This window comes from Neomonachus schauinslandi, chromosome 6 (genome assembly GCF_002201575.2).
Source record: "Neomonachus schauinslandi chromosome 6, ASM220157v2, whole genome shotgun sequence".
Lineage (NCBI taxonomy): Eukaryota > Metazoa > Chordata > Mammalia > Carnivora > Phocidae > Neomonachus > Neomonachus schauinslandi.
Genome location: NC_058408.1, coordinates 122247595 through 122273452, shown reverse-complemented (window position 1 = coordinate 122273452; position 25858 = coordinate 122247595). Strand labels below are relative to the sequence as shown.

Sequence of the window (25858 nt, the reverse complement as noted above, 5' to 3'; positions counted from 1 at the left end):
CTGTAGAATTCTATTTGTTGATAAAGAAGGAGGTTCATTCTGTAGAATTCTATTTGTTGATAAAGAAGGAGGTTCATTCTATGTCATAAAGGGTGAAAAAGAAGGTTGGAAAGGGGAATGCAGTGCATACTCAGTTTTCGTAAGTAAAAAAATATGTGCAAGTCTAATTCACATGAACAGAATTAAATCTGGGAAATACATATATCGAAATATTAACTGTGGTTACCCCGAGAGATCATCTTCTGGGTAGTACTAGTTTGCTGCTTAATGTTTGTGTTTTTACTTTTCTATAGTGGCGCAGGGGAAAAACAAAGTTCTAAAAAGGAAGAAAAAAAAAGATAACGCTCCAAAACCTTTGCTTTAGAGAAACTTGGATGTCAATTTTGTGATAAATGAGGCAAAAGCCCTCCATGTGGCTGCTGGTTAGGGGGGCTGACTCTGACCTTCTCCTTTACTGCAATATTTAGAAACTAAGCTTCACTTCTCAGCCTCCACGTAGCTCTCCTGTCGGCACCTCATCTCCGCGACACGGATTTTGTCCGGGTCTAGCAAGGAAGGTTTTTCTGAACAAGGGACGTGATAAACAGTGAAGGATGGCACAGGGTGCGGGCAGGGGCCTCAGACCTCCCAGGCATGGGGGCTCAAGGACCCTTCCTTGCCGTGTCTTGCAGGGTGAGAGGATCATGCTGCTCCGACAGGTGGACGAGAACTGGTACGAAGGAAGGATCCCAGGGACGTCCCGGCAAGGCATCTTCCCCATCACCTACGTGGACGTGATCAAGCGGCCCCTGGTGAAAAGCCCCGTGGACTACATCGACCTGCCTTTCTCCTCCTCCCCAAGTCGTAGTGGCACCGTGAGCCCACAGGTACCTAAGCTTCTCGTCCCTGGTCTTCACGTTCCTCCCGACCAGTCCACAATGCTGATGGCACACAGCCTCTCGGGGGTGGTTCTGCAGCACTGTGATTAGGAACCATCCGCAGTAATGCAGAGGATACACACCAGGGTTTGTTGCCACGCATACAAATGACACGTTTCGAGAACTTGGGAGGGAGAACTATTATCCTGGGGAAAAGAAAGAGCTTAAGGTGATGGCTCTGGGGATAAGATGATAAGGGCAAGAGAAATGAGAGACTTTAGCAGTTGGTCCAAAACTGTATAGGAGCAGCCTCCCCTAGGGGAAGCTGGTTGTCTGGGGACCACCCGTGTCCCATACACACCATGACCCAGGATGGTTCTCTTCATCATCTTTTTGGTCAAGGCTGGCCTGCAGAAGGCAAAGATTGAAAGAGAGAATTTCACGTTCTCATCCTCAGACATATGGACCAGATCCAGAGTATTCTTTGCAAGCAAGAACCAGGCTGGGAAAGGAACGTATAGCATCTCTGTCTACACTGGGCCGAGAGGACATAGGTTTATAGGCATAGTAAGATGTTTGCTTCCCTAAACATTAATTATGAACAGACTTGTTTTAAAAAATATAATTATTCCAAACCAATCCCCACTTCCCCAAAGCCAAGAAAGAATTAGGACCTTGGGTTCAGAAGAGGCATGGTGGGGTGACTTCCTGTGAAGACCACTGACCATACCACCGTGGTAAGTTGTAGGGAGAATGGCCAGAGGCGTGAGAGCAGGACCCGGACCTGGACTCGGGATGACACTTGGGGCCTCTTTTCTGTCATCCTCTCATTATTTCCTCCTCTCCCACCTGCCCACCCCTGACCCCAGGGATGGTTCCTGGCAGAAAGCATTAGATGGGCTGACCCGGGGCTCCTGCACAGCGAGATCCATCTCCTGCGATCTCACGGGGAGAGGGCGTGGGGTCAGCGCAGGCCATTCTGCTTCGTAGTAATTCGAGTAACTCAGCGAGATTTTTCGCTTGACTGTAGCCAAGCACAACTGTAAAACAAGATGACTCCACTGCTCGTACCTCTGTCTGGAAGGCTCTTTGCTGAGAACTCTAGAGAGAATAAAAGCCCGAAGAAGGGGCAGGGCAGTGGCAGGGCACCTTTTTTCCTTCGTGCTGGTGGGTCAGGGCCTCTTCGGTGGCAGCGGGGTTGGGGTGGGGTAGGATGGGGGCCTTCCAGTGTGTCCCTCTGAAAGTCTGATTCTGCAAACCGGGCCAGCGCCATCTGTAACCGCCCCAGTGGGCCCCTTTCTCCCATCTCTGTTCCACTCACTTCGCCCGCCCCTCCTCCACCACCGGCACACACCGTGCACACACACACCATGCACACACACATGGTGCACACACACGGTGCGCGCACACGCATGCACCCACATCCCACTTTCTCTCCAGCCTAACCAAACGATTTCATTTTTTTGGACACCAGAGTGTCCTCGTCCTCCGCATTTCATTCCTCTTTGTATATCCCTTGTGATTATTTTCCTCCTGTCTTCTTTATGCTGACACTTGTACCTTTTGCTTCTTTCCTTTGTTTTCCTCTCTCTCCTTTTCTTTTTAAGTTTGCCAGTCACAGCAAGCTCATCATGCCAGCCCCCTCATCCCTGCCCCACTCCCATCGAGCCCTGTCCCCCGAGATGCACGCTGTCACCTCTGAGTGGATCTCCCTGACTGTTGGGGTCCCAGGCAGGCGGCCTCTGGCCCTGACCCCACCCCTGCCTCCTCTGCCGGAGACTTCTGTCTATGACACCGACCACCTCGCCTCGTGGGCGAGGCCCGGTTCCTCTCTGCCTCTCAGCCTTCCCCATTCGAGCTGGTCTGATCTTTCCACCCCACGCTCGATGGCTTCTCCACTGGCCCTGCCTCCCCCCCACAAAGCTGCCTCCTTGGCACGCGGTGCCCCCGCCTCCCTTCATGTCAACGGGGACAGTGGTGTCCACGTGCCACCGCCAGGTGTCCGCCAGGATAGCTTCTCGCAGCTGCTGCCGGGGAGCTCTGATAGGGTCATCTCGGAGCTCAGCAACGCCTTTAGCAGCCAGGGTAAGCGGCCCCCAAGGCGAGAAGAGCGCGGACAGTGTGAGAGGAGAGCAGAGCGGGAGGCAGGTGAGAGATGCCCCGGAGCACCCAAGATCTCTAAGAAGAGCTGCTTGAGACCTTCAGACGTGGTCAGGTGCCTGAGCTCGGAACAGAGACTCTCAGATCTCCACGCGCCCGAGGAGAGCCGGCCCGGCAGGCCCCCGGGTAGCCCTTTGCCGGGAAGGGAGGCTGAGCAGACAGACCTGCATAGAGGTGGCGAGCAGGCTAAGAGGAGGGCCGTTCGGAGTGCTGTAAGCCAGGTAGGCCTGCAGCGTGACCGCATGTGCCTTGGCAGGGTGGGCTGGACGTCTCACCCGTGGCCCCTCTACCGCGGCCCCGTGGATGCCGGTAAGAGCCCTTCGCTTGCCTTGGGGGCAGAAAGAGTACCCAGGAGGGAACGGAGGGGCCATCGATTAAGGTACCAGGCTGGGGACAGTTGGAGGCAAAGGACAGCACTCTGGCCTCTTGAGGCGATTCAGAAGTCACTCCCACTTTGGGTGCCTCCTGGCCTGGTGCCAAAGCCCCACGAGAAGGAAGGCCTTCCTCACGTCCATTCATGCCTTGGAGACTTCCCTCGGTTTGCTCTAACACAGCTGAGAACACCAGGCTTCAGTTTGGCTCCATGTGGTTGGTTTGGTGTGAGCTGCACTTTGTGTCCGTAACCCATGGTGCTCTGCCAGCGCTCAGCTCTGTCAGGTCTCCGTCCCGTCTTGTGTTCGTGTGGGAGCACAGGATTTCTGTTCCCTGATGAACAAATGCATTTTGGTCCTAAGGAGGTGCATGCAGACCCAGTGCTGGGGCCCCAGCAGGTACAGGTCCTGGAATGGGCACACCAGGTTTTTAGGTGACTGTCCCATTTTCTCTCTGGGTCAGCTACAAAGATTTCAAGGACCAAAGTGGCCTCAGGGTGTTTTGAGGGCTGAAAAATTGGGGATGGGGATGAGGACAAACGTGGCAATTAGGTCATGATTCTAATTTTGGCAATGCTGTTTAGTACCCTAAAAGTCAAAGACTTCGGGCAGTTTCTCCAAAGTAGCTGGGGTTGAATGCCGGTTCACCTCTTAGCGTCTGTGACTGGGAGTCACTTCCCCTCTCTGAGCCTCACCTGTAAAACAGGCTCACAGCGTGGTTGAGAGGGTTCCACAGAGTAATGCATATGAAATACCCCGTGCAGGGACTGGGAACAGAACGTGGTCAGCACTTTGGCAGCTCTCCATGTTGGGCGATCTGGAGCTGCTTGTGGAACGGAGAACATTCTAGAATGCCTTTAGTATCAGATGGAATTCTTGAAGAAGCCTCATTTATTGTTTACTATGTACAATGCCCACAGTAGACTATGCTTGATCCTCAGACCTGCCATCCTAGTTTTTCTCTAAAGTCACTCAACAAGTATTTATTTCGGGCCTGTAGACACCACTCTGTAGCAGGGCAGGGGACTGGGGTCAGTGCCTCCCTGCTCTGGAGGAGCCTGTGTTCCAGCAACAAGACAGGCACAGCGGCATCTTGACTGCAGTGACAGAGAAGTGCTCAAAGACCACCGGAGCTCAGAGGCCTGAGACACAGACGAGGCCGGACCTCCGGCCCCAGTGTAATGGTTAGGAGCAGAAAATCGCTTTCCACGGGAAGAGCAGTGTGGGATAGTGATAAATAATCAGGCCAGCAAGCTACAGTCTTCTCTGTGCAAAGTAGGAGTAAAAGTGGTCTCTCCTTCAGAGGGTAGTTGTAAGGATTAAATGAGCTAAGAGTGATGGCCGGCCTGTGGGAAGGCTCCATAAAGTGGATTGTTTCTCCAGCTCTGAGCGTGGGGCCTAGGGAAAATAGCAGAACCTGGGGAAGGCCTTGCCTGGTCCCAGAGCAGGTGCTCCTGGAATGTGTGCTCCAGGAGGAAGAGAAGGGTGTGTCCAGCTAAGCAAAGAATAGTTGGTTGGGGAGAGATGGTGAAAGGGCTAGCTGAAAAGAATTCAATGTCTCTGATGTGGGAACAGTTCTGTAAACGTCCTAAGTCAGCCCACGGTGCCTGGAGACCTCATTATTGTCGGCCGTGAGTCATCAGCACAGCCCAATTCCAGGACCCAGTGTGTACAGGAAGTGCGCATAGTGCGGGAACTCCGGGTGAGTTGAGGGGTATATACTTCCCGCTTCCTAATGGAGGATGGGGGGGGCGGGGGACGTAACTGGCAACATGGAAAGACAGGCCCGTTGAAAATTGGTGGGCCTCCAGAACCCGAGTGTACCACTTCCTGTCCCCGCCCTTCCTCCTGCTCTTCCAGCGCCAGTCCTTCTCCATGGGTGCGCCCGGCCCTGGCCCCGGCCTTGCTCCCTGCTGAGAGCTGGAAGGTTGTGTGAAGGGGGCCCCTGCCCCCACACCTCCCGCCCAACCCCTCTACTTTCCTCTCCTGTGACTGGGAACAGGAGCCAGCCACTCACAGAAGGGGGACCTGCAGAAGCTCCCTGCCCCTTGAGGCCCTCTTGGGGTGACAGAGCTAAAGATGGAAAGGACTTCAGGGACAACTGTTCTTTGGTGGCCTGTCAGCTTGCTGTGGCCTCAGGCTATGTCACTTATTTGGATAAATGCATTCCAGCGTGTGTGATCAGGAAAATCGCCAGTCACTGTTCTCCTTGCTGTGGGGAACCGAACAAAAGTTCAATTTTATGATAGTTGTTAAGAAGCTAGGTTGAATATCTGACCAGTAAGTAGAGGGAATTTAGCGGGGTACCTTAAATGAAAAGACATTCTAAAATGTTAGGGTCTTTTCTTCTTTCATTGCTAATATATCGAAGGCCTCATGTGATCTGGCCATTTCAGACAGCAAGCCGGCTTCGCCTTCCACAGCCTCCCTGCTGGCTTGCCTCGGTAATTCCCACCTGTCCTTCACTTCTCCACTTAAATGTTACTTCTTCCAGGAAGCCCCTCCTGACTGCTTCCCCCTACCCCTGCAAGACTGGGTTAAGTGCTCTGACTTTGTGCATCCACGGCCCTGGCACCTGATTTGGGGGATCTCAGCTCTATTGTCTTCTTACCTTCACTTGTCTGTGTCGCCATTAGAGTGTTAGCGCCCTAAGGTCAGGGACCATGACACCTCATATTTGGAAGGTACTCAATAAATACTTGTTGAGTGAAAGAAGAGATAAAAAAGTGACTGACCCCAATTAAAGCTATGTATGATCTCCATTGCAGGGAGCGGTTAAGATAATTATATATATAATAATATGTATATTATTATATATATAATTATAATGCAGACAGGGAAGGAGAGTCAGTTCACCCTGAAGGTTCAAGATGAGAAAGAATAAGCAACAGGAGGAAGAAGGTGGCAGTCTGGTAGACTTTGTAAAGAAAAGTGGCATTTGACATGGGGCTTCAAGCACAGGGAGGTTTATAATAGGCGAACAGCAAGAGGGTGTCAGTTAAGGCAAGCAAATAAGCCAGCCAAGACCCACAGGTGGGAACAGGAAAGGGGGCGCGGGGAATTGTGAGTTTTGGGTGAGGCTTACGAGGTCCACAGGTGGCTGGAAGAGGGGAGTCTGGGGAAGGGGCTGGGAGTAGAGCCGGGAAGCACGTAGACACCCACCAGCAACGTCCAGTCACCTTCCTCACAGTCACGTGCCCCTTGTGAATCAGTTGTCAAACTTCTCTATTTGGTGCTAAGTCCCTGCGTGGCTGCTTCCTCCCCCCTTCGTCACCTGTCCAGCCCTACCCCTGCCTCCCCCAACGCTCTGTGGGTGGATGAACACTGGTGCAAGGCTTTGGCTTTTCACTCCTTTGTAGACTCCCAGACTGAAATCACATTGGGTCAGTTGCTCATGTTTTTAGGTGTGTGTTCTGTAGACAGTGGAAGGCGTAAAGGAAGGGCAGGGGGTGTTTAGGGGAACCACGATGTCGTGGGGAGAGCAGTGTGCTGGAAGTCGGGATCCCCGGCCTCTGGCCCGGCGCTGCTTTTGGCCCGCTGTGTGTCTTCGGATGAATCACTTCCTTTCTCTGGGAGCTTCCTCATCCATAAACAAAAGATATAGACAAGAGAACTGAAGGTCTTTTTAGCATTGATGTTTTATGAGTAGCTAAAAATCCTGTGTGCATAAAAGGGGAAAGAAGGAACAAATGCAAAATTTTAAGTAGGGGGTTTATTATTAAACCTTCAGACCTTCACAATTGAAAAATGAAAAGTTTTCCCCTGGTTTGGGGGGTGTACTAGGGCAAAAACATGCATACAAGCAAAATGCCCAAGAGTTCAGAATTATCAGCCAAATTCTTGGATTCTGTCGGCCATCATTTTGGCCAAGAAGGATTAGGGTGATCAAGACCGTGAAGGGGAAGATCATCTTACAAATCTCAGTCATTAGCGTTAACAACTGTTGACTGAGCTTTCCCAAGAGAGAGGCACCGTTTGCTGACTGGCATCAGCAGCAAGAGTTCCTACAATTGGCATGAGAGATCCTCATAGAATTTCTGAATTAAAAAGAGTCTTTACAAATCATCTACTCCAGTGACTCGTAACCTTTTCTAGATCACAGAACTTTTGAGAATCTGAGGTCAGCTGAGGACTCTGGGCCAGTAGTCTGGGGACGACGAGGGGAGCACACACACAATTTTGCGTCAAGTTTCAAGAGATCCGCACCTGAGTCCATCCGAAAGCTTCCTGGGAGTCCGTGCCCCCCAGGTCAAGAGCCCCTAGTCTATTCTACTTTTACGATGAGTTGAGAAAGGTGACAAAAACTTTTGTGATATTTGTTTGAGTCCCAAAGGGAAGGAAGCCAATCAACAATAAAATCAGTATTCAGGAAAGCCGTGTGTCCTCAAAGCGTCTGAGAAGCACCAGATCAAACTGCACAGCCTTAGAGAAAGGCGAGGAGAGAATGCCCAGGTGATGACAGAAACAGGCTTTGGCGGATTCAGAGGGAATGCCCCTTACTGTGTGGAAACTAGCTTTGTTCCCAGAAAGGTAACAAAGACATAGTCCTGCTTTGAGCATGGGAATTAAGATGGAAATGTTTTCCTTTGACTCACTCAGAAAGGAAATCTCTAATAACAATTTACAGGATGGGGAGAGGCGTTGGCTGCAGTTCCAAAAATAACCAGCAGGTGTTCTCTCAACACCTGAGGTAGGGAACTAAGACCTCAAGTTGAAGTGTCCACCCCTCAGAAGGTGTTAGGAGCAATGGTAGCTACACAGTACCTCCTGAGGCGACCTCCTGATCAGTGACCTCTCCAGCTACTCTCATGTGTCCCTCAGAGAATCAGGGTGTAGCAGGATGCCCAGGGCTCGGGGTCTGAGAGCCCGGGGTTCACATCCTGGCTCTTCAGTTCCCAACTCACACATGTTGGGTCTTAGTTTTGTAGGGTGAGGTAAATGTGGACCACCTTGTTGAGTTATGAGGATGAAATGAGAGGCCGTGGAGATGAACCCGCCCAGCACAGAGCCTGTCACTGGGACTCAGTAAATACCTGTTACGTGATGCTGAGGTAACAGGGCAAAGAAACAGAAGCAGTTTGCTTTATCCTCCTACCCCATTCCACCTAAGAGAGGAAGATGGAGGTGGGGGGGGTGGCAGGGAGGAGAAGAAAGTAGAAGATAAGCTGGAAGAATCCTTCCACTTTGTGTTCCACAAATCTGGAATTTAGAAAATTGAGAATTTGCCTTCTGTAACTTAGTGCTTCTCCCTGTTCTCTCTCACCTTGAGTATGAAGGTGTCCTCTTGGAAAGTTTTTGCTTTCTTCATCTTTGAATACATATTTGCCATTTCTCCTCTGATTACTTTAGGAAGGAAACAGACCACACACTACAGACCATGACGAGAAGGCTGAGCATTTGAGTTTAGCGTTGTAATCAGATTCGAGTTACAACAAAGTAACGTGTTCTCTGAGGAGCAGTCTGCAAGGGGATTGTATCTAGGTGGGAAACAGTTGAACTGATCGGCTGTAATTTGTTTTATGTTTAAGCTGGGATCTTTTTCTTAATAAGCTCAGGGAGAACTTGGTCCTGTTGTAAGGGTCCCGTGGAGGTGTTCTAGAGCCGAAAGCCAGGAGCCCGAATCATTCAGGCCTCCAGCTCCTCTGGCCGTTTGCCTGTGGTGTTCCCGGAGCTGCAAATCTGCCACCATGCAGGGCAACCCCTCGCCTCCCACAAACTGCCAGAGGAAGCCCTCCATCCACATCTAGAGGCTGCAGTCAGAAGCCCTCTACTCAGTCCTCAGGGGGCCGTGAGTGCGGTGCCCCCGTTCTTAAGCCAGGTCAGCCCCTGCCCCCCCACCCCCAGACCCTAGTTCTCAAGTGATAGGATGCGTGCACTCTGACCCTTATGTTAGAACCTCGGAGCCGAAAAGGATGTTTATGTAAATCATGTCCAATCCTTATTTTACTAAGAATTTGAAATCCAGAGAAATTCAACATTTTGCTCAAAAGACAATGAATTAGTGTCATAGCCTGGCCTGGAACCCAGTTTTCCTTGCACCCAGTCTGGTCTCCCCCTGGGCGCCAGTATGGGTCACCAGAAAGAGAGGTGGGGTAGGGTCTGAGCAGATGACAAGATAGGTGTGTGCAGTGGGTTGAGGAATGTCGTCTCTGAGCAGGCTGGGGCTGGGGGCGGGGTGGGGGGGGTAGGAGGGCAGAAGGGACCTGTGATGCTTCCGGGGGCTTGGGCCACTCTGAGGTTGAGGTCCTTGTTCACATCTTGTTCACATCTCCAGGACTTCCTGCTGTTCTTTACCCTGTGGAGAGTTTATTTGGGGTTTCAAGGCTTTGGCACACACCCAAAGCTGGAAGAGAACGCTTACTAACTCCTTGGTGGCACCAGGTGTTTCGTGGATCCAGAGGGATTAATAGCCCCAGGGAGGCCAGGGTCACATTCCTGGGGGTCTTCTGTGAACTGCAGATAGAAAGGCAACAGAGCAAGGATTCATGCAGGATTGCTCACTTGGAGAGAATAAAACCAGCACTCCAGGCCAAGGGGGACAGTTTGTGAGTGTGTGTGCAAATATGGATGCAAAGCAGTTTCCAGATCAGCAACTATCCCCTGCTTACTGTCAGGTGTGTGGGGGGTGGGGGTAGTGCAGCCTGTGTGTGTGTGTGTGTGTGTGTGTGTTGGGCTGATGACTGTTTTTCTAAACATGTGGAAAAAAAAAAAGTTGGTGTGTATCTCCAAGAGTTTGAAATGTACTTGGCATAAGATAATACTCTCTTTATTCTTAACCCTGGATGAGGTCGTAGTTAGAACTTCGTCTACTTTTAGCCTTAAGTACAGGCAGGGGAGGGTTCAGAGCAGCACCATCCAGTAGGAATATAACGTAAATCACATATGTAATTTAAACTTTTCTGGTTACAGTAAGATGGAATAAGTGAAATTAATTTTAACAATATATTTTATTTAGTCCAACATATCTAAAGTAGTATTTAAACTATTAATATAATTATGTAATAGTATATAATCAATCTAATTATTAATGATATAGTTTACAGTCTATATTTTATGCTGTTTGAAATCCAGTATGTATTTTTACACTTACAGCACATTTCATACTGGCCATATCTCAAGTGTTATTGGCTACCATATTAGACAGCATAGGTTCAGAGGAAGAGATACAGAAAGCTATACACAGTTAGAAATGGGGCCGGGGAGGGGCACCTGGGTGGCTCAGTTGGTTAAGCGTCTGCCTTCAGCTCAGGTCATGATCCCAGGTGCTGGGATCTAGTCCCACATCAGTCCCCTGCTCAGTGGGGAGCCTGCTTCTCCCTCTCCCTCTGCCTGTCCCCCCGCTCGTGTTCGCTCTCTTGCTAAAATAAAATAAAATAAAATGGGGCCAGGGAAAGAAAATATATGCCAAAGGAAAAAAATCTGAAGGTAAATAGCCTTCACAGTGAAGGGCGAATCCCTGCCTCGGGTATCAGTGGTCTCCATCTCCCCTGAGGGTCCACATGCCACACACACCTCCCCAAAAGCTGGTTTCTATCCCAACTATATGAAATGTTCGATTTAAATGTAAGGAATGCATTTCAAACAGGAAGAAATTGAATCTTAGCTAATAGGATAAATGTTTATCTTGCTTTTGTCCTTCATTCCACAAACCCTGAGTACAGAGTCCAATCATCCTTACCTCTCGGGGATGACTTAAGTTTGTACTAGATGTCAACTTTGTCTAGATGTGAAGCCGATGATGACGATTATGCTCTGATTTGGATATGGCCTGAGACCAAGGAAGATATTAGCTGGGTTAGTATGCCTTCCGGTACTGTGCTTGAGTTAAGGACTGGACCATATCTATTACCGCACACTGTACCTTTTACATAAAGAAAAAGTATTCAGGAAGAGAAGCGACCGCACCTCTTGTCACAAAGGGCAGAAGCCAGGTGTTGCTATGGTCATAGCTGTCCCAGCGGGACTCGAGAGGAAGGTGGTGTATGTTGGTTAGACACTGAGGACTCAGTATTCGGTGGCTTTGTCACCCTGTGTAAATCTTCACACCTCCTTGAGCCTTAAAATTCCTTTTCCACCTAAGTCAGAAGGTTAGTGTAAAAGTCGGATGAGGTAACGGATCTCTGTGTGCTTTGAAAGCTGCTGTTTCTTTGTTTTTAGGTGCTTTGCAAGAAAGAGCTAGTAAAATATTCAGGTCCTTTTTGCTATATCTGATGCACCAAACCTCTTTTAAGCACCAAATATTTGCTTGATGATAGATTCTAGTCACTCCTTTTAGATTAAATTCATTGAAAGATGCTACAGGACTTCTGTAAGCTATGGACATCATGGGAAGAGGTGGTCCACATCCTCTCTTTGTCCTGCATTTGACCCAAGGTCATTAGGCCACCAGCCGCAGTTTGGAAATATTTTGGTTATTATGAGAACTTTCATTTTCATGAGGTATGACCCACACTGATCAGTCTTGGCATAGTCTAGCCAAAGAATCTCAGTGAAGGATAATTAAGGTGCTCTACAGCCTTAGTCCCCTAGATTGATCTGTGGACCAGCCTCAGGGGCATCACCAACAGAACTGTAGAGTGTCGAGGGCACGGGATGGAATGAGCACTGGGTGTTACACGCAACTGATGAATCACTGACCTCACCTCTGAAATTAATAATACACCATATGTTAATTAATTGAATTTAAATAAAATTTTAAAAATAAAAATTAAAAAAATGTAGAGCCTCAGGATGCACCCCAGGTGTGTCCGGTCGGAGTCTGCATGTTAACAGGGTCCCCGGGTGACGGCAGCACACACGGAAGGTTGAGAAGCAGTGCTGCAGCCTGCCACCAAGTGACAGCTCAGCCTCGGCTTCCACGGCCACTGGGATCGGCCGCTCCCTTCCTCTCCTGGGAGCCCTTCTACTGGACAGCTTGCACTTGTAGACTTTTCCCTCCTGTCCAAATCTGCCTGTGAGGGATCACCCAGAATACATTTCCTTCTTCTGCCACATTAAAGCCCACATAGCAAGTGTCATTGAAGTGTCATTACTCTCCTTTGTTACACAGAAGCCTGGACCCGGAGGCTGGGTGGGTGGTGAGTGGGGCCACACAAGGTCACCTGGCAAAGACCAGCAGGTCCTGAGGCATTGGAGAAGGACCATGAAAAGGCCCCTTGTAGTTGTGGCTCTTCCTTTACTCCTGCCAGAGTCCAGGGTTTAAAGGATTGCCATTTTGAAGAGGTTTCCCAAAAGGACAGGAATATAGAAGTGATGTCTGGGGTGGAAGTTGGTCCTGCGAGATGTGCTAAACACGAAGGGATGGTGTGGTGGCATGCGAGGGGCCGCCCAGCAGCTCGACCTCTTACTAGCTGTGGGACATTGGGGCATGAACTAAACCCCCTGGGCATCAGCTTCCTGGGTTTTAAAGGCAAACAGGATGATAAACCCTGTTCTGACTATCTCCAGGGTTTCTGTAGGACTCATGGAAAATAAAATCAGTGAGCACTCTTAATGACATGGGAAATGGTCCAAGGATGAAAGAGAAGATCCAGTGGGACAGTAAATGAATCCAGAAGACAAATCTACCACTGGCTTGCTGTGTGACCTCAGGGGAAGCCCTGGGCCTCTCTGGGCCTCTCTGTGAATCAAGTGGGTCATATACACAAGATCTGAGCACCCTTCTAGAAGGCCCTGGAGTTACCCTGGCTTGTTGCTGTTGGTGCACATTACCGAGAGGGTTTCTCCAAGAAGGATGGCTCTTCAAATATTTATGTAGGGAGATTTCTTATAGCTTGGAATTGAATCCTTTCTCAGGGAAATGATTCCAGACACTCTTCCTGGCCTATCCTATGGGAGACCCACTTTAAATAATGGGTCTGCTTGGCCACAATCGCACCTGTGTTTCCATGTCACCATGTGATACCTGAGCTGGTGAGTGAAGAGTGATGGTTTCATTTCTGCAGCCGCTTCAGGACACCCAGTCCTATTTCTGGAGGCAAGCTCTGCCCTGTGAGATACCTGAACTCATTCCTGGTTGGAGGGTGTCATGTGCAGACTTTCCAGGGGAACGGTCTTGTTTGATACTTCAGATATCACCAAGGAGTTTTTCAGAAGCATTTCTGTTTGTTTTCACAAGTACGCGGGTGTGGCATACCTGTTAGTTTTGTGAGCCTGCTTTGCCAGAGGAGGCTTCCAGTCGACAAGAAACTGAAACTGGCTTTTGGTTCAGCAGCCCTTCCATAGATGCTTTGCCAGCTGAGAGCAAAAGGACCAATGTGTGTGTTTATGGAGGGTCATAATTGTTCCTTAAGACAGCCCTTCTGTGTCTCTTTCCTGCCAATCTGGGGACCCTGTGTTCATGCTCAACTCACTGTGCTCATATTCCCAACTTCCCATTTCATTGCCTGGATGCTTCTAACTCTGTACATTGCGTTTTCTCCTGTGCACCCACCGTGTTGTCATGGAAACTCGATGGCCGTAGGCCATGAGTATCCGGCGTCATGGAGTGTGACGGTGTGGTACGTGTATTTGCTCACACTTTTATTTTGAATCCGTTCCAATGTGACATCTGCTAAAATGTCTCCCTTACAATTTGCTTGGTGATCACAGCCTTCTCATCATTCACTGAGAGCAGGACCTGATCTCACAGAATCTGAAAAGAGCTATGTGGTAAGATGCCTATAGCTTTTCTAAAGAGAACCCTTACTGACTTCTAGAGTATCGACTGGAGTAATGCCTGGCTAACTCACAGAGCCATTATTTGCAAGAATTATATGGCGGTTGTGCTGGAGGGAAGTGTTAGGCCCACCCCCTTCCCTCTCAGAAAGCAGATGAGTTTAGAGACCATATTTGCACTCTGCCTACATGTGGGATTAAATTAATGGTTAGTGCATGATTGGGGATCCATACTTGCATTTCTATCCTGAAGTTGTTGCATTTGTGACAGTTACTCACTAATTACAGGCTTTTATGCTGCTGCCTTTATTTTTAATATTCATACTAAATTCCAAATTCTTCTGTATCTTACCTGTTTTTTCCATGCTTACGCCTGGATCCCTCCTGCACTCCACTACTGGAATATCTATTTTTTTAACCTGGATCTTCAACTCTGTTGTTTCCCTGGACTTATGTGCTTCGTCTGGAATGTTACATCTCTTCCTCTCTTTCTTTTTTTTTCTTTTTGTTTTTTTGTTTTTTGTCCCCATGTTGACTGTTTTTTGGGGGTTTCTGGATATCTCGGGGCCACTCACAGGAAGCAGTTTGCAATGAGATCATAAACATTGCCGAAAAATCTGTTCATTACTGCAGCACTGTTTCTCATCCCCTTGACTTTCATCACAAGGTATCCCCTTCTGACAATAAATCATCTTTAATCATTTCTCAGCAACCTCAAGCCCAGCAGCGAAGAGTCACTCCAGACAGGAGTCAAACCTCACAAGATATGTAAGTACACTTGGCGAACTTCCTTTCTCACGTTCTTAGTAGACTGTTGGCTTTAGAGAACGAGTCATTGACCAAGTTTGGGGGCAGCTACTTGGGGGAATGGACAAGTCACCCCTGGCTTCTCTGAGGATTTCTAGTTGAGGCCATGTTTCCCATCAGCCAACATGAAACAGGTGGTGGGTGGGTGAATAAAGGAGGTCACAGACTACTGAGAGATAGAGACCAGGAAAGAATGAACTGCCATCCAGGGGCAAATGAGAGCAGTGCTGACTGGCTTCAGTACTAGTGTTGTGGGAATATAGAGGAAGGGGTCATTGGTTCTGCCTAGAGAAATAGAGTTTCTTAAATAGAGTTTCATTTAAAAAAAAAAATCATTGGATATCTCCTATGTTTTAAGCATATAGGAGCAAACTCCATTCCCAGAAGAAGAGAGGTTTGGAATGAGCATTGAAAGACACATTGAAGGGGCCCCTGGCTGGTTCAGTCAGTAGAGCATGCAACTTGATTTCAGGGTCATGAGTTCAAGCCCCATGTGGATGTAGAGCTTACAGAAAGAAAGCTAGAAAGAGAGAGAGGAAGGAAAGAAAGGAAAGGAGGAAAGAAAGACAAACTGGATTTGAGAGCTAAAAGGTCTTCCCAGCTGAGGAAACCACACATGCAAAGACCCAGGGTAGATGGTGTGTTTGGGGAACTCGGAGAAGGCCCATGTGGGGAAAGGACTCAATGGAATGGTGCACTGAGCAGCATGAAGCCCATCCAAAATTAGAGCTGACTGGGGGACCCAAGCTGCAAGGTTCTGGGACCTTGGCCCCCCAGTCTCCACTGTCTGGGAGTGAGGATAGAGAAGCAGGTATCAGGAGTTACTTCCCAGAGCTGAAGCTACCAAGGCAGCCATAGTGGAAGTAAAGAGGAAGATAAGGCATTCTGAGGAGTCCAAGTTGGTTGGAGACAGCAGGCAAGTATGGGAACATCAAAAATGTATTCACTTACCAACTGGAAATCTATCTGCATCTCTTTATTCCTCATTGGAGACTTCCTTCTGGCAGACAGATCCATCTACTGAATTATCAGTACATTTGGATAAATGTATAAAATTAAATGGTCCCTTTGTTTCAGCAGAGGAAAATGAACCTCTCATTCCTGGGGACTGGCTCCTCTTACTTGTTTCTAGTCTCATTTGCCCACTTACTGGAATTCACTGGCATCTACTGGAAATGGTAGATGGTTGGCTCATTTGCAAAGTTTTGCCCTCTACTGTTGTGTTTCAGAATAGTAAGTACACAGAATTGTGAACTAGTGCATAGTAGATGCTTCTTAAGTATCTGTCAAAGGAATAAATGAAAACAAACTTTTCCTTGTCAGATTTTACAAGTAGGCCAGCCTCCTCCAGTGAGCTGTTGTCAGGACAGACAGAACAGCACAGACCAGATTGCCTTAGGCCAACTAACAAGTAAATAAAAATCTTACTCCCAGACATCACTGGGATAGAAAGAAAGCAAAAAGCTTTCAAGAATTTTGGAAGAATGACATCACATTTAAAAACAATTAACGAGGGGCACCTCCTGGCTGGCTCAGTCAGAAGAACGTGTGACTCTTGATCTTGGGGTCATGAGTTTGAGCTTCACTTTGGATATAGAGATTACTTAAATGAATAAATAAAAACTTAAAAAAAATAAAAACAATGAAATATGTATCAGCATATTAAACTCAAGGTAAGCAATTAGAATGTACTTTTTATATCTTTATATTAATGCAACAATTTTATATATATACAACAATTGCTTTATGCTCTCCAACGTATATGTCCAGAATATAGTGTCTATCTCTAGACCTGAGTAACTTCTTTTTTTTTTGGACTTAAGTAACTTCTGATTATCCTTGATAATCTATATACATTCTCCTACGTTAAGAAAAAGCCTTGGTTAACTTTAAAGAGGGGGCATCTAGACAAAATGCTTAGCTATGGTAACCAAATGAAACTAAATAAAAGGACTGATCATAACCTTGCTTGTCAGAGGCTTCCCATCCTCTGACATCAGTCTTTGTTTCCTTATTGTATCCTGAATGGATCTCCCCAAATGCTACACTGTCAGGGAAATAGCCAGTAAAATACTTTCACCCCCTCTGATGAGTACGAAACACTACCTAAGTGTCGATTTAACTGAATTGGGCTTTAAAAACTCATTATTTGATCCTATCAGTGTTTGAATCAATGTCTCTCATTTTTAGATTTAGCTACCAAGCATTATATAGCTATATACCACAGAATGATGATGAATTGGAACTCCGAGATGGAGATATTGTCGATGTCATGGAAAAATGTGATGACGGATGGTTCGTTGGTAAGTGATCTCTTCGTGCTTTTCTTACTAGCTGTGTATTGAAGAAGTAACTAGGAGTGATAAGCCATGCAAAAGGCAATATTCTCTGCACAGAAAAAAGAGCCTTTCTCAAATCCAGTACTGCTGTCAGGAATGCTGGTCCCCCCACTTTACGCTTGCTCTGAAGACAGTGTGGATGGCGCTCATGATACGGGACCCAAAAACCAAATACGCCAACACGACTGCACAGAAGGGCAATTGTCAAATTCATCACTTGAGTTCTGTTTGTATTTCTCTTGTGCGTATATCTGTTCTACATTTGAAAATTTTCTTTTTTTTTTAAACTCTTATGGAACAGCACAAGAAAATTTGAGCCTAGGTCTCAACTGTAAAACTCAAGCATATGTGTAGACCTTCCAAAGACCTTATTTACTTCAGGCTTCTCATAACTTTAAAAAAGCAACCTGCCTAATTAAAAGATTCACCGTCAGAGAACAGGAGAAAGATCAATGTTCTTTGAGATTTTGTTACAAAGCAGATACTTGCTTAGTATACTTTGTTACTGGAGTTCTCAACAAATAGCCTGTGAGACAAGAATTATCCTCAGTTCACAGACTCAAAAACTGAAGCCTGAAGAGGTGACGTAACTAGCCCAGGTCACCCAGGTAGCCAGTCATGGAGCCAGTACTTGGACTCAGCTGCATCTGTCCCCAAGCCTCTGTTCTTTCTCCTCAGGCATAAATATGCCCTTGGGAGCCACTGACTCCCTTTTTACCTCTGTTTTCCCCTTGTACAAATGGCTTTACCTTTATCGTCTTTCTAAGACCAGCTCTTTCCTGATCTCTCTGGAAAATCTTTGCTAACGTGAAGTCCTCTCAGATCTGGGGTAGTAAGAATGGGAAGCCAGAAAGATTTGCCTGGGCCTCACTGGCCTCTTAGAAAGCTGCCCCATCCTCCCCAGACCCCCAGAAGCCTGTGGCCCCTCACTACCTTGAATCGCTCCGAGCAGAGGGAAGCCAGTCTGAGAAGTCGGCAACACTCCAGTGGAGTGCAGTCTGGTGGAAACAGAATACAAGCTGTGAATGGAATTTAAATTTTTCCGGAAGCCACCTTGAAAGAAGTAAAATGAAACCCTTGAAACTAATTCTAGGGATATATTTTATTAAAACCAATGCATTCAAGATATTATCATTTGAACATGTAATCGGTATAAAAAATTGTTAGTACGAATAGAAGAACATAAACTATCCCACTAAGCCTTAGAATTCTGATGTATATTTTATAGGTACAGCGTAGCTCAATTCAGACTAGCCACGTTTTGTGGCTGTCATATTAGAGAGTGCAGCTGTGTTACAGATTCGCTGTTAAACTCCTCCAGGACTATTTACATTTTTTAACGAGAACATGGGGTAGGGTGAGGGGCACCATTTCTCTAATGGGGGCACGCCTGGCAGCTAGGCAAAGGAAATATTCCTCAATCCCTCAAATGCTTCAAAACATAGCCTAGTGCTCAGAGGAGAATCAAGTAACCCAGTGGAGCTCATTTTTCTCGTCCATAAGGAAAGGTGAAAGCCAGCTATAGGAGCACATCTCTCACCCTTATCGTCGTCTCCGTTCTCTGCAGCCTCCCCTGCGGTCCTCCCTAGGGGGTTCAGTTAGTTGTTTTAGATGTCTTTAGCTTTGATGCTTTCTTTTCGCTTCGGGCAATAGCTCCAGCCTGCTGGTGGTGGCAGCTTGAAATGCTATGTCCACCGGGGTCCTGAAGCCGTATCCAAGCCAACTGGGAAAAAGATGCGGTTGTCAAATTGTGCTATCTGCCAGTGATTGGGGAATAATGACATGGTCTGGATCTGCCACCACCCCCACCCGCAGCTTTAGAGAGTCAGTCCCGAGGGAAGGAGCTAGGTTAGGGATCCGGCAATTCGGGATGTAGAGCAGCACAGGAAGGCCTTTGTGCCCAGGTAGCTCAGTGTTCCTGGCTCGGTGGGAACCCTGAAAAGGTTGGCAGCAGAGACAGGGAGTCAGCCTGGGGCTTAGGCACAAGCTTCTGAGAGGAATTTCCTTTTGATGTGTGGTCCTATCCAGTGGACTTCTAGAAATCCTACAGTTTAGAAATTCTAAATTCCTGGTATCTTGTGTTGAATAAATGGGCTCATTTTTTACAAAAAGGAGAAGTATTGGAAAGAGCAGTGGGCTGGGAGTCAGAAGTCCTGGGTTCAGAGCCTGCTTCTGATGCTTGCTAAACTGTGGGACTTAAGCTCTGTGAGCTTCGAGCTCCTCATCTGAAAAAGGGGGGAGTATTGAGAATGCCTGCCTGGCTTAGCACCCAGCATTATTTTGTAGCCTAAATGAGATAAGGCAGGGAAAAGTGCTTTGGAAACCATATGCTGTCCTTCATGCCACAGGGTTGTTATCCAGGGGCTCCTGGGTGGCTCAGTCAGTCGAGCTTCCAACTCTTGGTTTCGGCTCAGGTCATGGTCTCAGGGTTGTGGGATCGAGCCCCAATTTGGGCTCTGTGCTCAGTGGGGAGTCTGCTTGGAATTCTCTCTCCCTCTGCCCCTCCCCCTGCTTGCACACGCACTCTCTCTCTCTCAAATAAATTAATTAAAAAACAAAACAAAAAAACAAAGGGCTCTCTCTGAACTCACGTGGGTGAGTCTTCTGATTTTGCTTGTGTTTTGTTTGTTTGTTTGTTTGTTTGTTTTTTATAGGTACTTCAAGAAGGACAAGGCAATTTGGTACTTTTCCAGGCAACTATGTAAAGCCTTTGTATCTATAAGAAGATTGAAAACCAGAGATTATTTTTATTGGAGGATGAAGCGTAATTCATGAACTGGACTCTTTATTTAAACATTGAGTCAGTAGGAAAACTAATGCAGTGGATAAAGTAAGAAGCAAAACAGAGGGACAGAGAAGTGTTGTGTCTAAAGCCTGAGCCTGTCTACGCTTGCTGTGTATCAGGCAAGCCGAACTGAGGAAAAAGGAATGAGGCAAATCTGTATTTACTTAGCTGCTTCTGGGAGCCACTCCAAGCCTTCCCAGCCTTTCCCCTTCTTGGGTAATCTGACCTGTAACACAGTCCAGGATCAGTGAGGTCAGAAATGTCTCTTGCTGCCCAGGCCTTGACCAGCTCTGGCTCAAAGCGGTCATTTAGCCAGAAGCAGCCCTCGGAGCACCAGGCAGATCCCCAGCCATTCTCCAAAGGCTCTGCACCCCGGCCACCCCAGAGCCCACCGTTTTCCCAACATTGCTGGAGATCTGCCTGGGATGCCGAGGCCATCCCTGGACAGTGGCGGGGGCCCCCCAGGCTATCCAAGACCATGTGCCTCACTCCTGGGGTACGTGGAGAAATGGAAGCAGAATGGAGCTGCCCTGTGCAGTCAGCCTGCGTGCAGCATTGCCCTCCACGCCCCTGGTGTTCAGACAGAAAAGCACATGAGGTTTGCCTGTGGGCGTGGGGTGCCCAGGTCAGGTAGTTAAATTTGTGTTTCCAAGTGATGAAGTGAAGAAGTTCTGTAGCTGTCAAGGTCACTTGCAGTGTGGTCCTTTCCCATATCACTGACTTTTGTAAGTGGTCACCTTCGGCACAATTTCATTTACCAGAATGCCAGTGCTAAGCTTTCTTTTCTGGATTGTTTCTGGCCAGGGCAGTGTGAGGTCGCTAGGCCTGTTCTCACAGAGAACCAAGGATGGCGTTCAGTGAATCATTTAATAGACACTGATGCACACTGGATGCCGGGGCGACCGGTGAGCAGGACGGGCTCCACACCGTAGGCCCACCGCGTCCTCATTTTTACTCCCCGAAGTAGTTCAGGGACCACCCACAAGGTGGTGGCCCAGGGTCCGGAATCCCGACGCACCCTGGTGAGGCCTCGCTTCAGAGCAGAAGGCACACAGGCAGCAGCCCCACGTGCGAGGCAGCGGGAGGCCTGCCCTCTGTGGGGCCACGTGTGAGGAGGGAGGCCCCTGTGACGCCTGGGGTGCTCGGTCACAGCTCCATCCAATTTGAGGATGTTCATCAGCCCCTCTGGTAGGCCCCTTGAAGAAATAGGGACTGGCCCACCTGCCTGCCGGGAACTCAGAGGTGACGGGAGGGGCAGACACACAGGAATATTGGGTCCAGAGAGACTGTGATATGTGCTAAGAAGGGTATGAGAGAGATGGAGGTGATCTTTCCCTGGAGAGACTCTAGAAAGCATTGTCGTATTTCTCTCTCCATTCGCTCACTCTTGAACAATGAGGCTGCTAGAAGAACCTTTGTGCGAGGGTAGTTTATGGCTGGAAGTTCTTGGAACTGTTTCCAGAGTCTTCAAACTCTCATCCTCCCCACAAGTACACATCCCAGGTCACAAATAGAAGCAGCGATTCTAGGTAGGTAAGGAGTATACAGGAACCCTGGCGCTCTGCATGTAGCTCAGAATTGCCGGCGGACCATTGTCCCAAAGTCTGGAGTCTTTACAAGTAGGCGGAGTTTGTCTTCAGTGCCTCTGCCTCGCCCTCTGTCTCTACCACCCACCTGCCACCCATCAGCTGTGCACCCCCCCTTTTCCCCATCAGACAGCCTCATTCTCTCCCTGTCCTTCTTTCAAGTCCCGGTCTCAGGAAGGAAACTGCTGCTTACTCCTTCACACTAGAGTGCAAATGACTGATAAGAGGAATGTGTTAGCTTCTTCCCAGAGACATTTGTTTTTAACTAGAACAGAGCAGAGCCTTAACCCCAAGGAGTGAGGCTGTGGAACTAACGGTGGGGGTAGGGGGTGCCGGTGGTGGAGGAGGAGGAGCTTCCTGGGTAGAAGGAGCCTTCCCGATAGTCTTTGAATCAGACTCCTTGCTGTGGAAGGTCCACTTCACCATCCGAGGGTGCCATTTGTCTCTCTCCGAGGGCATACCTCTCTCCGAGGGTTCAAGTGCTTATGCACGTGCGTTTTGCACGACAGCACTTCACTCGCTTTTGGAATGTTAACTCCTGTATTGGCAGACATGTTTCCTGGTCTGTCTTAGATGCAGACAATTAATAACGATCTTACTCTTAATAGTTTTTTTTGAGGGGTCCTTCTTGATTAAGTAGGTAATTTTGAACACCCCTTTAAATACAGCTAGAAAATAAAACCAATCTGTAAAGCCGCATTTGCATATGATGCCAGCCTCACGCATTTGTAGATCCCCAGAAACCCAGGTATGCCTCACCGATTTGCCCGTCTTTAACAAAATCATGTTAAAATTTGCAAAATTTGCATCGAACTTCGGCTTCCTATGTATGACAAGACAAGGAACAAAGGTTTCCAATTGCTCTTTTGTCCTCAGACATTTAGTAATATAAAATACCTATTTTTATGCTGAAATATTTATACAAGTTTATTAATAGCAAGTGCAACTAACTGGCACCATGCCTTGCAACACATTTTGATATACTCGCCATGCTTCTGGGTAAAGGCAAGCCCCCAACTACTTATCTTTTGCAGTCTCTCTCGGATCAGTAAAAGAAAAAAAATCATATGCGTAAGAAGTAGGACTGTAAATATGTATATTTAACTTTGTATAGCCCATGTACCTACTTTGTATAGAAAAATAATTTTAAAAATTTGAACTGAAGGGGGGTAAAATGAGGAAGTCATGAAGTTTTTTGCATTTTTATTTAAATGAAGGAATTCCAGATAACTCACCTGCAGATTTTTAGCACAAAAATAGCCATTGTAAAGTGTTAAAATTTCAAATAATCATTCTTTCTGGGAGAGAAGGTAATTGTTATCTCAGTTATATAGGTTTTTTTAATTTTGTTTTTGATTTTTTTTTTTGCAGTCCTATTTATCTACAGTAGGTATTAAGTTCTTTTGCTAGAATAGGTTACTACAGAGAAGATTATATTCTGAAAGAAAAATAACTGACATTATATATATAACCAATTAATTTAAAGTGTTGCCATTTTAATTACACCTGGAGAGCATGTACTATGCCGACACAGATTGTTCTGTTCATTTATTTTTCTTTATTGCGGTGGATTGATTTGATAAATGGATGTGTTGAGTTACTACATTTGCTGTACATATTATTTAATAAACTTTATTCAGAATTGCGTGGCATATGTTTGTTCTTACCATTCATTGTTTCTTTCCTTCCTTCGCCAAGTTTCTCAGGGGAGGCTTATATTCACTGCTTCGATATCGCATCCTCTCCTTTCCCTTCTTAATCACATACCGTCTCACTTTGCTCCTGGAAGGCCTCACTTCTTACCTTACTCCTTTCTCAATAAGCTAACTCTGTGACCTTCTCTGAATGGACTACTGTTGGCCATCTCACCACGCTTTCTATTCTGATTGCAAAAATAATGATGTGTCTTTAAAAGCACAAGTGAAACATTATAAAATATGTGCAACGGTCTTGATTTACTCCGCAAGACATGGGTACAGGAAATGATACAGCATTTGGTTTTCCTAAATCGAGTTAAATCGGCTATGAGCCTTCTCTTGCTATGACGGGTGAAAATGCAGTCTGTCCCCTTTCACACCAAGTGTGTCAAGATGGTGTCATAGGCATCCAGCCTCCCCTGGCATCCCATGACTAGGACCACACCCATCTCTGGGGGGGGCAGGGCCTGCTGTGCACAAATCAAACCTCCACCTTCCCCTGGTTCTGTCCTTCTCCACCTCTGTCAACTCAGCACTGCCACCTCTTGGGGGTGACTCAGTGACATCCCTCTCGGTAGACGTAGGCCTCAAACAGTCATGGGAGAAGGGTTGCCTTCCAGGGGGTCTGACAGCCTCAGGACTGAGCTCGGGGTCACAGGCACTACTTTCAGGCTGTTCATCCCTTCCAACAAATCCATCAGCTGTACTTTCAGAGTACATTTAGAACCCAACCTTTTCTCTCTGGAGAAAGCCATTTTCTCTCTGGATCCTTGTGCTTGCTTTCTAACTCACCTTCCTGCTTCCACCCTTGCTGCCTCTACTCCGGTCTTAACAGAACAACCAGAGTGAGCATTTTAAAGTCTATCCAAAACCCTCTTGCGGCTTCTCACATCACTGAGTGGTACCATGGCCTCAGGTCCATTGGTACACTGTCCCACCCCCCTCCCTTACCTTGGCTTCGTTTCTCCTTGTTCCTTATGGCCTCAGACTCGTCAAGCACACTGCAAGTTCAGGATCTTCCATTCTGTCTTCTGGGCCCGAAGACCCTTTCTGCTGGAGCTGCATGGCCTTCTTCTCCCCTCTCTTTACATCTTTAGGTTGCCTTCTCAACGAGGCTTTCTCTGACCACTTTATATATAACAGGACCCTACTCTTTCCACCCAGCATCCTCTCCCCCTTCTCATCCTCTGTGCTTTATAACTCATCAGCATCTGATATGTGTTTCACAATCCTGTAAAATCCATGAGGATAATTATTCCATTTGGCTTTTATATGCCCAGCACCAAGAAGAGTGCCTAACATAGTCGGCACTCAGTCACTTGATCAAGTAAATGCGTACATTAATGAACCCCTGGGGCCAGAGATCTTAGAACTCAAAATACTAACAATGAAGGAAGGGATGCGTTATCAGTCCTTTCTTCAGCAGAAATAGAACAGCAATTAATCTCAAATTACTCTGACCTCATACAAACAGCAGGTGAGAATTTTCTGTAATTACAGTCACCTCCCCACAGAGATTACTGCTGCTGACCATCCACTCTATGGTCCTCTGAGCTTTCTTTGTGCAGTACATATGGTCTATAAACAAAAGCTTTGCATGGTCTTATACACTTTTCCTCCCTTAACAATAGAGCTTGGACATGTTTCCATAATTTACTTAATCAATCCCCTATTGATGATGCAAATATTGCCAGTTTTTTCCCCCACAATAAACAATGCTGCATTGAATACAATTTATTGGCTTAAAGAGCAAGAACATTTCAAATCTTGAGATACTGCCAAATTGCCTTCCAAAATACATCACACCAGTTTATACTCCCGCCAAGTATGGGAGTGTCTGTTTCCCCACCACCCAGTTATCTGCTTCCATGGAATGCTGTTCCTTGGTTCATCTGCCTTTTCACTGGCCAGCCCTCTTTCTAGATCTTTACTTGCATTCCCAGCCATCTGTTACTTTCTCTTAACACATGCTCCTTCGGGGAGAAGATCCCTCACAATGTAATTTGGCAGAAAGAGTCAGTTGTATGGGGGCTCCCGTTGATGTTAAGTGGTAGAAACCTAACACTACGGGCCATTCTTGGGTCAAATCGCTGGAAAGAAGGGAGTTGGAACCCGCCTCGGGCAGGAGCGAATCCAGATTCTCAGACTCTCATACTTGTCTTATTCTTGGCGCTGTTGGCTTGTTTGGCTACATTGTCACCTACCGAGTGCGGCAATAGGCAGCCCTGGGCTCATTCTTACAGGCCTCCGACACCCTTTTCTAGGGAAAAGGGCCTTCCTGTTGTGCTTCCCTGAAAACAGTTCCAGACCCTGCCAGGTCCAACTTGGGTAGTTATCCTTCCTTTGACTAATCACTGGCCGAAGCGGGTATAGTATGAGTGACAGCCTCACCAGCACCATGTGGACTGGGGGGAGAGGAGAAGGCCAGAGGAGGGGTGTGCTGCTAGAAGAAGGAAGAAGGCAGCTGGATCAGTAACTCAATGGTCCACTGTGCAAGCCAGACTCTGAGCGTTACTGTGACAAGCTTTGGAAAATGGAATACCCTTGCCCTATCAATACAAATGTCAGTGAGCTGAATGTAGGCTATGTGCTGAAGCTCT

At 47.3% G+C, this 25858-nt stretch overlaps 1 protein-coding gene across 1 annotated transcript in view; it reads left to right on the top strand.

The window, feature by feature from the left end:
* SORBS1 (sorbin and SH3 domain containing 1) overlaps positions 1 to 23206 on the top strand; it is a 163011-nt gene extending 139805 nt beyond the window's left edge. The window contains exons 25-29 of the mRNA XM_044916110.1: positions 672 to 866; positions 2465 to 3238; positions 14754 to 14812; positions 17042 to 17154; positions 19845 to 23206. Coding sequence (XP_044772045.1) covers positions 672 to 866; positions 2465 to 3238; positions 14754 to 14812; positions 17042 to 17154; positions 19845 to 19912 — 1209 coding nt within the window. The 3' untranslated portion in view covers positions 19913 to 23206. The remainder of the gene's footprint in view (positions 1 to 671; positions 867 to 2464; positions 3239 to 14753; positions 14813 to 17041; positions 17155 to 19844) is intronic.
* The last annotated feature ends 2652 nt before the right edge of the window (positions 23207 to 25858 follow it).